Here is a 12010-nt window from a genome sequence, read left to right on the forward strand (position 1 = left end):
CGTTACTCCTGGCGACCGCGAAGCGCCGGCCCGCCGCCGCCCGGCCTCCCGCCTCGGCCCCTGCCCCGCCGACGCGGGCCTCACCCGGATCTTACGGCTGATCTCCGTGCCGATCTCCATGGCTCCGCGGCGGGAAGCGGCGGGCACTGCGCGGCGTCCCGCGGACCAGGGGCCCGGCGCCGGCTTCCTCGCCCGCAGCCAGACCGCCACCGCCGCTCCCGGCCGCGCGCCCTGCGTGACCCGCCCCCACAGGCTCGAGCGCCGCCGCGCGCGCCTGCGCCTGCGCCTGCGCCTGCGCCTGCGCACTGGGGGCCCGCGGGGCGTGCGCCCTAGCGCCCTCTGCTGGCGGCGCGGAGAGCGGCGGCCCGCCCTTTCCCCCGCCTCTGCGGGCACGTGGGTGACTTTCCGACCTTCCCTCTCCTCGCCCACACTCCCTGTTGGAATTTAAGCACGTTTAGCATATTCAAGAGCAGAGACATTACTTTGCCGACTAAGGTCCGTCTGGTCGTCTAGTCAAGGCTATGGTTTTTCTTGTGGTCATGTATGGATGTGAGAGTTGGACTGTGAAGAAAGCTGAGTGCCAAAGAATTGATGCTTTTGAACTGTGGTGTTGGAGAAGACTCTTGAGAGTTCCTTGGACTGCAAGGAGATCCATCCAGTCCATTCTAAAGGAAATCAGCCCTGGGATTTCTTTGGAAGGAATAGATGCTGAAGCTGAAACTCCAATACTTTGGCCACCTCATGCAAAGAGTTGACTCATTGGAAAAGACTCTGATGCTGGGAGAGATTGAGGGGCAGGAGGAGAAGGGGACGACAGAGGATGAGATGGCTGGATGGCATCACTGACTCGATGGACGTGAGTCTGAGTGCACTCCGGGAGTTGGTGATGGACAGGGAGGCCTGGTGTGCTGCAATTCATGGGGTCGCAAACAGTCGGGCACGACTGAGCGACTGAAGCGTGCCAGGGAAGGATCCCTGGTTTTGGTGTGAGATCTGAATTTGAATCCAGCCTTCACTTGGGTTTTAGTGTGATACTGATCTGGATACTCGGTCTCGAGTCAATTTCCCTACCTGTGATATAGAGGCTGCCTCCCAGCGGTTGCATTATAATCACACTTGGAGGGAAAAATGGAATACCCAGTGCCTCACAGCCAATTCATCACAGTCGTTTCTTTCATGCCACAACAACCCTGGTTCTCCTGTGTCTGATTCTGCCTCTCTGTTCCCATATCACTCTGTGGCCTTTTCCCCAAATTAAATCTTAATCTTGCTGCTCTGCTCTGAAATCCCTTTCTTTGGAGAAATCTTTAGTTTTCAGGGCTTCTACTCTCAGCTTTGTAATGATCATAGTTGAATATTCCATCAGACTTGTTGTTCACTTGCTCAGTCGTGACTGACTCCTTGAGACCCCATGGACTGCGGCATGCCAGGCTTCTCTGTCCTTTACTAGCTCCTGGAGTTTACTCAAACTCATGTCCATTGACTCAGTAATCTCATCCAATCATCTCATCTGTTACCTCCTTCTCTTCTTGCCCTCAATCTTTCCCAGCAAGAGACTCTTTTCCAGTGACTCAGCTCTTTGCATCCTGTGGCGAAAGTATTGGAGCTTCAGCTTCAGCATCAGTCCTTCCAATGAATATTCAGGATTAAGTTCCTTTAAGATTGACTGGTTTGATCTCCTTGCAGTCCAACGGAGTCTCAAGGGAGTCTTCTCCAGCAACACAGTTCGAAAACATGAATTCTTCAGCACTCAGCCTTCTCTATGGTCCGACTCTCATATCCATCAGCCTCGAGTTCTCAGCTAAACCCTAGTCCCAAATTCCAGATAAATACAGGCATTTGTGTTTGCTCCAAAGCCAGCACATCAAAACCGAAATCTTCCTCATCTTCCCCTTCCTCCACTCAGATTGGTTTCTGCTCCTGACATGACTGTTTCTATTAATAGCAGTTTAATTTTCCCTGTCCTTGATCATAAAACCTTAGAATCAGATTAAGCATAGAAAGCAGTCTCCCTCCTGCCCATATGCTCTTATCTGGAGGTTTGACTGAGGAAGAAGCCCCTTTCAAGCTTGATTAAACTGTAAGCAGAATTCCTGAAGGTTAATGAGTGAGGGTCTCAGCTCTTTCCCGGCTGTCGGGTCACAGATGTTCCCACACTTCCTCACCATGGCCTTCTCCAACATGGCTGCTCACTAAATCAAGCTCGGAGAGAGAGACTCCGAGCTCAGGGAAGGCTCGGTCCCTCTTTTAAGGGCTTTTATTTTATTAAATCAGGGTTTCGCAGGTGGCTCAGTGGTAAAGAATTTGCCCACCAGTGGAGGAGAGAACGAGAGACATGAGTCGAATCCCTGTGTCAGGAAGATCCCCTGGAGGAGGTCATGGCAGCCCACTCAAGGATTCCTGCCTGAAGAATCCCATGGACAGAGGAGCCTGCTGGGCTACAGTCCATGGAATTGCAAAGAGTCAGTCAGTCAGAGCACACACACAGTATTCAATATCCAAGGGCCTGACACCCAAATTGTGATTTAGAGTCTAAATTCCGTTTGCAAAATTCATCATCCAGAGGACTTCCCTGGTGGAACAGTGGTTAAGAATCCCTTCAAAACAGGGCACGCAGATTCTATTTCTGGTCGGGGACCTAAGATCTCACTTACCATGGAGCAACTAGAGAAGCTGAAAGGAAAACCAAGCACTTTCAAAAAAGAAAGAAAGAAAGAAAATCCTTCATCTGTTCCTATTCATTCAGTTCAGTTCAGTTCAGTCGCTGGGTCGTGTCCGACTCTTTGCGACCCCTTGAATCACAGCACACCAGGCCTCCCTGTCCATCACCCACTCCCGGAGTTCACCCAAACTCATGTCCATCAAGTCAGTGATGCCATCCAGCCATCTCATCCTCTGTCGTCCCCTTCTCCTCCTGCCCCCTATCCCTCCCAGCATCAGAGTCTATTCCAAAGTATTGGAGTTTCAGCCTCAGCATCATTCCTTCCAAAGAAATCCCAGGGCTGATCTCCTTTAGAATGGACTGGTTGGATCTCCTTGCAGTCCAAGGGACTCTCAAGAGTCTTCTCCAACACCACAGTTCAAAAGCATCAATTCTTCGGCACTCAGCTTTCTTCACAGTCCAACTCTCACATCCATACATAACCACTGGAAAAACCATAGCCTTGACTAGATGGACCTTTGTTGGCAAAGTAATGTCTCTGCTTTTGAATATGCTATCTAGATTGCTCATAACTTTCCTTCCAAGGAGTAAGAGTCTTTTAATTTCATGGCTGCAATCACCATCTGCAGTCATTTTGGAGCCCCCAAAAATAAAGTCTGCCACTGTTTCCACTGTTTCCCCATCTATTTGCCATGAAGTGATGGGACCAGATGCCATGATCTTCGTTTTCTGAATGTTGAGCTTTAAGCCAACTTTTTCACTCTCCTCTTTCCTTTTTCACTCTCCTCTTTCACTTTCATCAAGAGGCTTTTTAGTTCCTCTTCACTTTCTGCCATAAGGGTGGTGTCGTCTGCATATCTGAGGTGATTGATATTTCTCCCAGCAATCTTGATTCCAGCTTGTGTTTCTCCCAGCCCAGCGTTTCTCATGATGTACTCTACATAGAAGTTAAATAAGCAGGGTGACAATATACAGCCTTGACATACTTCTTTTCCTATGTGGAAGCAGTCTGTTGTTCCATGTCCAGTTCTAACTGTTGCTTCCTGACCTGCATACAGATTTCTCAAGAGGCAGGTCAGGTGGTCTGGTATTCCCATCTCTTTCAGAATTTTCCACAGTTTATTGTGATCCACACAGTCAAAGACTTGGCATAGTCAATAAAGCAGAAATAGATGTTTTTCTGAACTCTCTTGCTTTTTCCATGATCCAGCGGATGTTGGCAATTTGATCTCTGGTCCCTCTGCCTTTTCTAAAACCAGCTTGAACATCTGGAAGTTCACAGTTCACGTATTGCTGAAGCCTGACTTGGAGAATTTTGAGCATTACTTTACTAGCGTGTGAGATGAGTGCAATTGTGCGGTAGTTTGAGCATTCTTTGGCATTGCCTTTCTTTGGGATTGGAATGAAAACTGACCTCTTCCAGTCCTGTGGCCACTGCTGGGTTTTCCAAATTTGCTGGCATATTGAGTGCAGCACTTTCACAGCATCATCTTCCAGGACTTGAAATAGCTCAATTGGAATTCCATCACCTCCACTAGCTTTGTTTGTAGTGATGATTTCTAAGGCCCATTTGACTTCACATTCCAGGATGTCTGGCTCTAGGTGAGTGATCACACCATTGTGAAGCTCTTTTTTGTACAGTTCTTCTGTGTATTCTTGCCACCTCTTCTTAATATCTCCTGCTTCTGTAGGTCCATACCATTTCTGTCCTTTATCGAGCCCATCTTTGCATGAAATATTCCCTTGGTATCTCTAATTTTCTTGAAGAGATACCTAGTGTTTCCCATTCTGTTGTTTTCCTCTGTTTCTTTACATTGATCACTGAGGAAGGCTTTCTTATCTCTCTTTGCTATTCTCTGGAACTCTGCATTCAGATGCTTATATCTTTCCTTTTCTCCTTGGCTTTTCGCTTCTCTTCTTTTCACAGCTATTTGTAAGCCCTCCGCAGACAGCCATTTTGCTTTTTTGCATTTCTTTTCCATGGGGATGGTCTTGATCCCTGTCTCCTGTACAATGTCACGAACCTCATTCCATAGTTCATCAGGCACTCTATTTATCAGATCTAGGCCCTTAAATCTATTTCTCAGTTCCACTGTATAATCATAAGGGATTTGATTTAGGTCATACCTGAATGGTCTAGTGGTTTTCCCTATTTTCTTCAATTTAAGTCTGAATTTGTCAATAAGGAGTTCATGATCTGAGCCACAGTCAGCTCCTGGTCTTGTTTTTGCTGACTGTATAGAGCTTCTCCATCTTTAGCTGGAAAGAATATAATCAATCTGATTTTGGTGTTGACCATCTGCTGATGTCCATGTGTAGAGTCTTCTCTTGTGCTGTTGGAAGAGGGTATTTGCTATGACCAGTGTGTTCTCTCTCTCTACTAGCCATTCTCTCTCTCTGTCTACTAGCCTTTGCCCTGATTCATTCCGTATTCCAAAGCCAAGTTTGCCTGTTACCCCAGCTGTTTCTTGACTTCCTACTTTTGCTTTCTAGTCCCCTATATTGAAAAGGACATCTCTTTTTGGGTGTTAGTTCTAAAAGGTCTTATAGGTCTTCATAGAACCGTTCAGCTTCAGCTTCTTCAGCGTTACTGTCAGGGCATAGACCTAGATTACTGTGATATTGAATGGTTTGCCTTGGAAACGAACAGAGATCATTCTGTCGTTTTTGAGACTGCCTCCAAGTACTGCATTTCGGACTCTTTTGTTGACCATGATGGCTACTCCTATTGATTAGCTGCAGGCAAGTCACAGGTGCTGTCTTACCCTCAAGAGTGTAAACAGCAGGGGCAGGAATCTTGAGGCCACCTAAGGTCTGTTGACCACATGGTCCTTCACCTCACAGAATCCTTTTCTTCTTCTGAATCACTGTGACATATGTGGGAACTGCTAATATGACACAAGATCTTTTCTGCGATGTTCATTTGTGGGTTTATGTGTGTACATAAGTGCACGTGTCCTCTCTAACAGAATTATAAACTCCTGGTAGATCTGTACTTCTCCCAAATTTCTTTCAGGATGCTGGACATAGGAAGCACTTATGAAGTGTTTGTAGATAAAATAATGACCTGAATTACAAAAGCATTCTTCATGGGTAAATCCAACGATCATGCACTCATTCAAAATGCATGAGAGGCACAGAGCGGAGTGTCTAAGAACAGGAATGCTGGAGCCAGACTGTCTGCGCTTGAATCCCAGATCTGTTACTCCCTCTGAGGCCTTAGGCAAGTTGCTTATCCCCTCTCTGCCTTTGTTTCCTCATCTGTGACCTAAGCGTGATACCAGTTTCTATGAAGTTAATAATCGTGAAGTATTTTGAACTGTGCCTGGTTCATTGGCAGTACTATGGTTGTTGATTAAAAATTAAGTGCCTCCCCTGAGTCAGATGCTGTGCTAAGCAGCAGAGTACAAAGATGAGCGAGCCCGAGTCCCTGCACCCGAGACACACACAATCCAAAAGACGGCTACGTTGCTTCTCTCTCTTTACCTGCCATTGCAGTACTAAGAATGAAAACGTGTTTTGCCATTACTGGGCATAAAATCCTTCGTCGATATGTAGATAATATTGAAAGATCATTTTTGAAGTGTTCTTTTTGAAAAACAGAGAATGTTTTCATTAGAACGTATTCAGGATAGGGAAAACTTGTATTAAAATGTGTTCAAGAAAGAGTTAACTTTCAAGACAATCTATTTAAAATGGCAGAAAGAAACTTGCAAGCTGCTTAAGAACTTGCATATTTAGACCTCAAGGGTCTGTCTGGATTACAGAGGGGACAACCCCACCGAACCGATAGGGTTCAGTGGTCTGAAGCTGTTACGGTGCCTAAGACACATTTTCATAAACCACACTGCATCCAGAGGAAGACGATCGTAACAGTGCTTGAGAAAAACCGTTAGAGGAGCTAGGAGTAGGTGTTCAGCTTGAGAAAGACTAAGCAGGACAATGAGAATTGTTTTCCAGCATGGAAGAGTCTCTGGTTCAAGAGGAAAAACCCATATTTGCTCTAGGAGATTGGATGAGGACTAGATTTCAATCAATCACAGTTGAGGGCTGTCTGAGAGAAGATGACTAACAAGAGCATTGGTTTTGAAGTCAAAGAGGCCTGAGTACCAACCTCAGCTGCATGGAGTCCCTTGTCCTTTCACACCGGTCCCCTAGTATCGCCGGCCTCTGATCAGGGCAGAATTCCAACTGGGTACCGTCTGCCTTTTTGCACATGAGGGTCGAGGAGGTCAGAAGAGGGGTGTCCTTCAGCCTGAAATGCTTTTCTCTGTTTTTCTTGGAATGCCTGAAAGATTAGTCACTCAGTCGTGACCGACTCTTTGCAACCCCATGGACTGTAGCCGCCAGGCTCCTCTGTCCATGGAACTCTCCAGGCAAGAATACTGGAGTGGGTGGCCATTCCCTTCTCCAGGGCATCCTCCCCAACGCAGGGATGGAACCTGAGTCTCCTGCACTGCAGGCGGATTCTTTATCATGTGAACCACCAGGGAAGCCTCGTGGACTTACATTTGTCTTTCCAGACTCAGCCAGAAGCTGATCAGAGCGAAGCCAGATATGCCCACTCCACTTAGAACAGTGGTCCCCAAACCTTTTGGCACCAGGGACCGCTTTCATGGAAGACAATTTTCCCACAGCCTGGGGCGGTGGAGGGGTGGAAGGGGCAGGGATGGTACGAAATGATTTAAGCACAGCACGTTTACTGTGCACTTTATTTCAGTTAGTAGTCCGTCAGCTGCACCTCAGATCATCAGGCATTAGATTCCAGAGGTTGGGGACCCCTGACTTTAAATATCTACCTACTAGAATTATTCCCCTGTTCCTCACTTTGGCCACTTGATGCAAAGAACTGAGTCATTGGAAAAGACCCTGATTCTGGGAAAGATGGAAGGCAGGAGAAGGGGACGACAGAGGATGAGATGGTTGGATGGCATCACCAACTCAATGGATACAAGTCTGAGTAAACTCCAGGAGTTGGTGATGGACAGAGAGGCCTGGCGTGCTGCAGGCCATGGGGTTGCAGAGAGTCGGACCCGACTGAGTGACTGGACTGAGTGTTCCTCATGCCACGAGCCTTTGGGAACAGAACCATGCATTTTACTTGTCTTTCTCTTTGCAGCATTTGGGTTCTAAGAAAAGCAGTTTGAATGAACAAGTGTTTTCATTAGTAAATATTATGTGGCATGTCCACCCTTGGATCAAAAGTCCTTACGTGTAGGGAACTCAGTCACAACACTTGTTTTTGCTATTGATATTGACATATTTGTCTTCAATGTCTTGTCCAGTTGAACAGATATATTGCCAACATCATCATTTCTCTGATTCCAGGGGTATCTAGCCCCTAGATTTTCATTTAAAAAAATATTTATTTATTTGGCTGCACTGGGTCTTAGTTGCAGCATGTGGGATCTAGTTCCCTGACCAGGGGAACTTTGGTCAAACCCAGGCCCCCTACATTGGGAGAACAGAGTCTTAGCTATTTAACCAGAGAAGTCCCTAAGTTCTCATTCTTTTGCAGTGGAAAAGGTGTTGCCCCTGGGGTGGTGTTGAGTGTGGTACAGAGAGCACACAGTCAAGATTTGGAGACTGAAGATTTCACCTTTGTAGCTCTGACTTCTACTCCTCCTCCCAGGCACCATCATCTCTATGGGATGGAGCATTCTTTCAAGTTAGATTCTTGCAAAGGATGGTAATTTTTTTCCTTTTAAATTGTTTTCTGAGGATGGTAATTCATATAGCGAGGGATAGTCAGTACCCACTAAGCTATCAAGGCAGATTATAATTAAACATTTAATTCCCTATTTTTTAATATTTTTGTATTTTGGTACCCATCAGTTCAGTTCAGTTCCATTCAGTTGCGTCCGACTCTTTGCGACCCAGGGACTGCAGCATGCCAGGCCTCCCTGTCCATTACCAGCTCCTGGAGTTTACCCAAACTCATGTCCATCGAGTCGGTGATGCCATCCAACCATCCCATCTTCTGTCGTCCCCTTCTCCTCCTGCCCTCAATCTTTCCCAGCATCGCGGTCTTTTCCAGTGAGTCAGTTCTCCCTATCAGGTGGCCAAAGTAGTGGAGTTTCAGCTTCAGCATCAGTCCTTCCAATGAATATTCAGGACTGATTTCCTTTAGGATGGACTGGTTGGATCTCCTTGCTGTCCAACATCTATTTATTTAAAATTTACTTTTATTTATTTCTTAGCTGTGCTCTGTGGCATGGGGGATTTTAGTTCTCCGAGCAGAGATCGAACCTGTGCTCGCTGCAGTGGAAGCATGGAATCCTAACCACTGGAAGGCCAGGAAAGTCCCAAAGCAGATTAATTTCTTTACTTCTAAAAAAGTATCAGTCAATGCACCACCAAAACCACAGTTTCTTTCCATATTATTGAAAATCTTTTCACTGTAGGAATTTAAAAAAATTTACTTTATTTTAATAAGAATTACCTTTACAGGAAGAAGAATGTATAATATGCCACTCTGGGTAACAAGAGGAGGTGAAGATACAGATATGTAATTGCTTATTTATCCACAGACTATCTCTAGAGGGATATATAGGATTATGGTAATACCAGTCACCTCCAGGAGAAGAACAGGCAGGGTTGGAAGGAGACTTTTGAGGGGTTGAACCATATAAATTACTTCACTTCCTTCCATGCAAACATAAGCCAGGTAATCATTTCATGCCCCTGATGTTGAAGGCGTTGTTCCAGTGGCTTGCCGTGTCATGGGGCCATTACTGTCAATTAATGTGGTTGTGGGAAAACAGAGCTTAAGCACTTGGTCAGCAAGCGGCACTTGTGCAGTGAGGGAGGAAGTTCAGCTGTGTCTAACATCGCTTACATTTTACCATCATTTTCTATTTTTAAAATTCTTTTATTTTCTTCCCGATTCAATTAACAAGTTTTTATTTAGTGCCTACTCTCTGCCCAGTAGTGTCCTAGGAATTCTGGGAGACATGAAAGAAGCCCGCATGAGCCGAGTTTTAACGTTCTTGCCGAGTGTGGGGATCACTGTGGAATGGAGTGATGAGCAAGTGGTCTTGGAAGCCGAGCCTTGAATTGAGGTTGAGGCATGGAGAGCAACGGAAGGCTTAGACAAGCGGAAGGCGGGCAGGAGGTGCTCTGAGCCAGGAGACACGGCTCATCAGGGGGCCTTAGGGGAGAGGAGAGAAATGTGGATGGTCAAAGAAGCTGAGGCTGGTTTATCAAGGCCCAAGGTCAAGCAGAGCAGCTTAGCTGTGATGGTCCACTGGGAGTGATAAACCCCAGGGAGAGGTCAGGCTAGCATTAACAATGAAAAGAAGAGAGAGCAGAAACCAGAGGCATGGAGACCACCCTTGTTGCAATAATCTAGATGTAAAATGATGAGGGGTGAAGGTTTGGACTAGAATGATGGCAGGGAGGTGGCATTCAGGAACAAAGAGGAAAGAAAGCATTCCTGAGACATTTCAAGGGAGGAAGTAGCAAGCAGGTCTTGAGGACAGGCTGGGGATGGCGAGAGAGAACACTCACACAATAATGTCAGTCTTTCTAGTTTATGAGACCAGAAAGCAACTCATTTTCTCTTTTCTTTCCTTGCACACACATTGACCCCCTCATGGCGTCCAGCTGAAATTCAGTTATAGCACAGAATCGATTTTTTTCCCAGTTGGAAACATGTGTAATCTTATTTGCTTTGAGCTCCATTACTCAACCTGAGTCTTGCCTGGGCTTTGTTCTCCCAAAGCACTCCTACTTCTAGGATGAAGCTTTCCTCTTAGGCCTTGTTAGTCCTGTGTGTGGTGTGCAGGTTTATCACCCACTAAACCAGAAGTCCTTTGAGAGCAGGGACCATGAGTAAGTACTCAATAAGTGTCTGTTAACTGTTGAAGAAATAAGATGTAAACTAAATTTAACATAAGAAAGCTTTCCAGGGGCTTCCCTGGTGGTCCAGTGGTTACGAAGAAATCTGAGCATCAGGGTTAGATCCCTGGCGGCAGGATCCCACACCCCTGCCTTGCAGATGGCTGCTGCAATTAGAAAAAAAGTCCACAGGCCGGAAGGAAGACAAAGCTTTCCAGAAACAAAGCTATTTTAAAAATAATTTACATTAAGTTTACATAACAACAGAAGTTTCTCTGCTCCAGTCACTCAAACCACTGGCCAAGTAAGAGCGAAACACCTATTGTTAAGGTTACTAGGACCACACAGTTTTATTCCTTGGCTTAAGTGTAGACCTGCAATAATGATGATGATGACGTTGCGGTGTAATAGTACCATATAATAATAAAAGTTGCTCTTAGGGGTCAGAATGAAGCCCTTCATGTATGTTTTACACAAGTTGCTGGATAGTGATTATTTTCATTATTTCACAGGACATGAGCAGGCACAGGAAGGTTAAGAAATTTGCAAAAGGTCCTCCAGCTAGTTAGCTTGGCAGCTGAGATTCGAACCCAGACAACTGGACTCTGGAGTTCCCCGATCCTTAAAGCGCCACTTTGGACTGCATGAACATATAGCTCTGCTGAAGACCTAAAGGTTATTGGAGGCATATCAATCTTTTTGGCGGCTTCCCTGGTGGCTCAGACTGTAAAGAATCTGCCTGCAGCGCGGGAAACCGGGGCATAATCCCTGGGTTGGGAAGACCCCCTGGAGAAAGGCATGGCAATCCACTCCGCTATTCTTGTCTGGAGAACCCCATGGACAGAGGAGCCTGGTGGGCTACAGAACATGTTCGCAAGGAGTTGGAAACGACTGAACGACTTTCACACACAATCTTTTTTAGGGGAAGGGGACTTTGCCACCCTGTATACCATTCCTTCCCACCCTGTTATCAATCCTTTTTTTATGGAGTATGCCCTTGGAAGAAAGCAACTGAGAAGAAATAAACTATTTGAACTGTTTTCAGACATGTAGACGAGTAGACGAACAACTCCGGCAATAGTACCCTTTTACGGATCACCTAGTAACGCGGGAATAACACCCTTTACCTGGCACCGAAATGTTACCCCCTCCTCTCATTTTTGTTAAGGCCTCGCTTTATTTGGAAACTCTTAAAATAAGCGGTCATATGATTCAAACAAGCAGCGGCGCGCCCCCTCCCCGGCGGCCGGGCGCAGCTGTCCGCGCCTCCCCCGCCCGCATTCCAGCCCTCTGAGGTCACGGGCCGCCGCCGCCTCTCCGGATCCGCCCGCCCGCCCGGCCCGGGGGAGGGACACCCGGGCCCGGCCGCCCCGCTGCTCCGGCCGCGCGTCCTCCGGCTGCCCGGCCCGCGCCTGGCCTCTGCGTGCGGCGCCGCCGGCCCCAGCTGCGGGCCTCCGCCCTCGGCGCGGGGGAATGCGCGGCGGGCCGGGGCGGCGGCGACAGGAAGCG

At 46.9% G+C, this 12010-nt stretch overlaps 1 protein-coding gene across 3 annotated transcripts in view; it reads right to left on the reverse strand.

Moving 5' to 3' along the window:
- The window catches only part of ZC3H14 (zinc finger CCCH-type containing 14), a 40526-nt gene extending 40284 nt beyond the window's left edge, over positions 1-242 (reverse strand). For all 3 annotated transcript variants that reach the window (XM_040227511.1, XM_040227509.1, XM_040227508.1), the window contains exon 1: positions 76-242. In XM_040227511.1, coding sequence (XP_040083445.1) covers positions 76-120 — 45 coding nt within the window. In that variant the 5' untranslated portion in view covers positions 121-242. The remainder of the gene's footprint in view (positions 1-75) is intronic.
- Between the last annotated feature and the right edge of the window lie 11768 nt (positions 243-12010).

The sequence above is a fragment of the Oryx dammah genome, unplaced genomic scaffold (assembly GCF_014754425.2).
Source record: "Oryx dammah isolate SB20612 unplaced genomic scaffold, SCBI_Odam_1.1 HiC_scaffold_26, whole genome shotgun sequence".
NCBI classification, from domain to species: Eukaryota; Metazoa; Chordata; class Mammalia; order Artiodactyla; family Bovidae; genus Oryx; species Oryx dammah.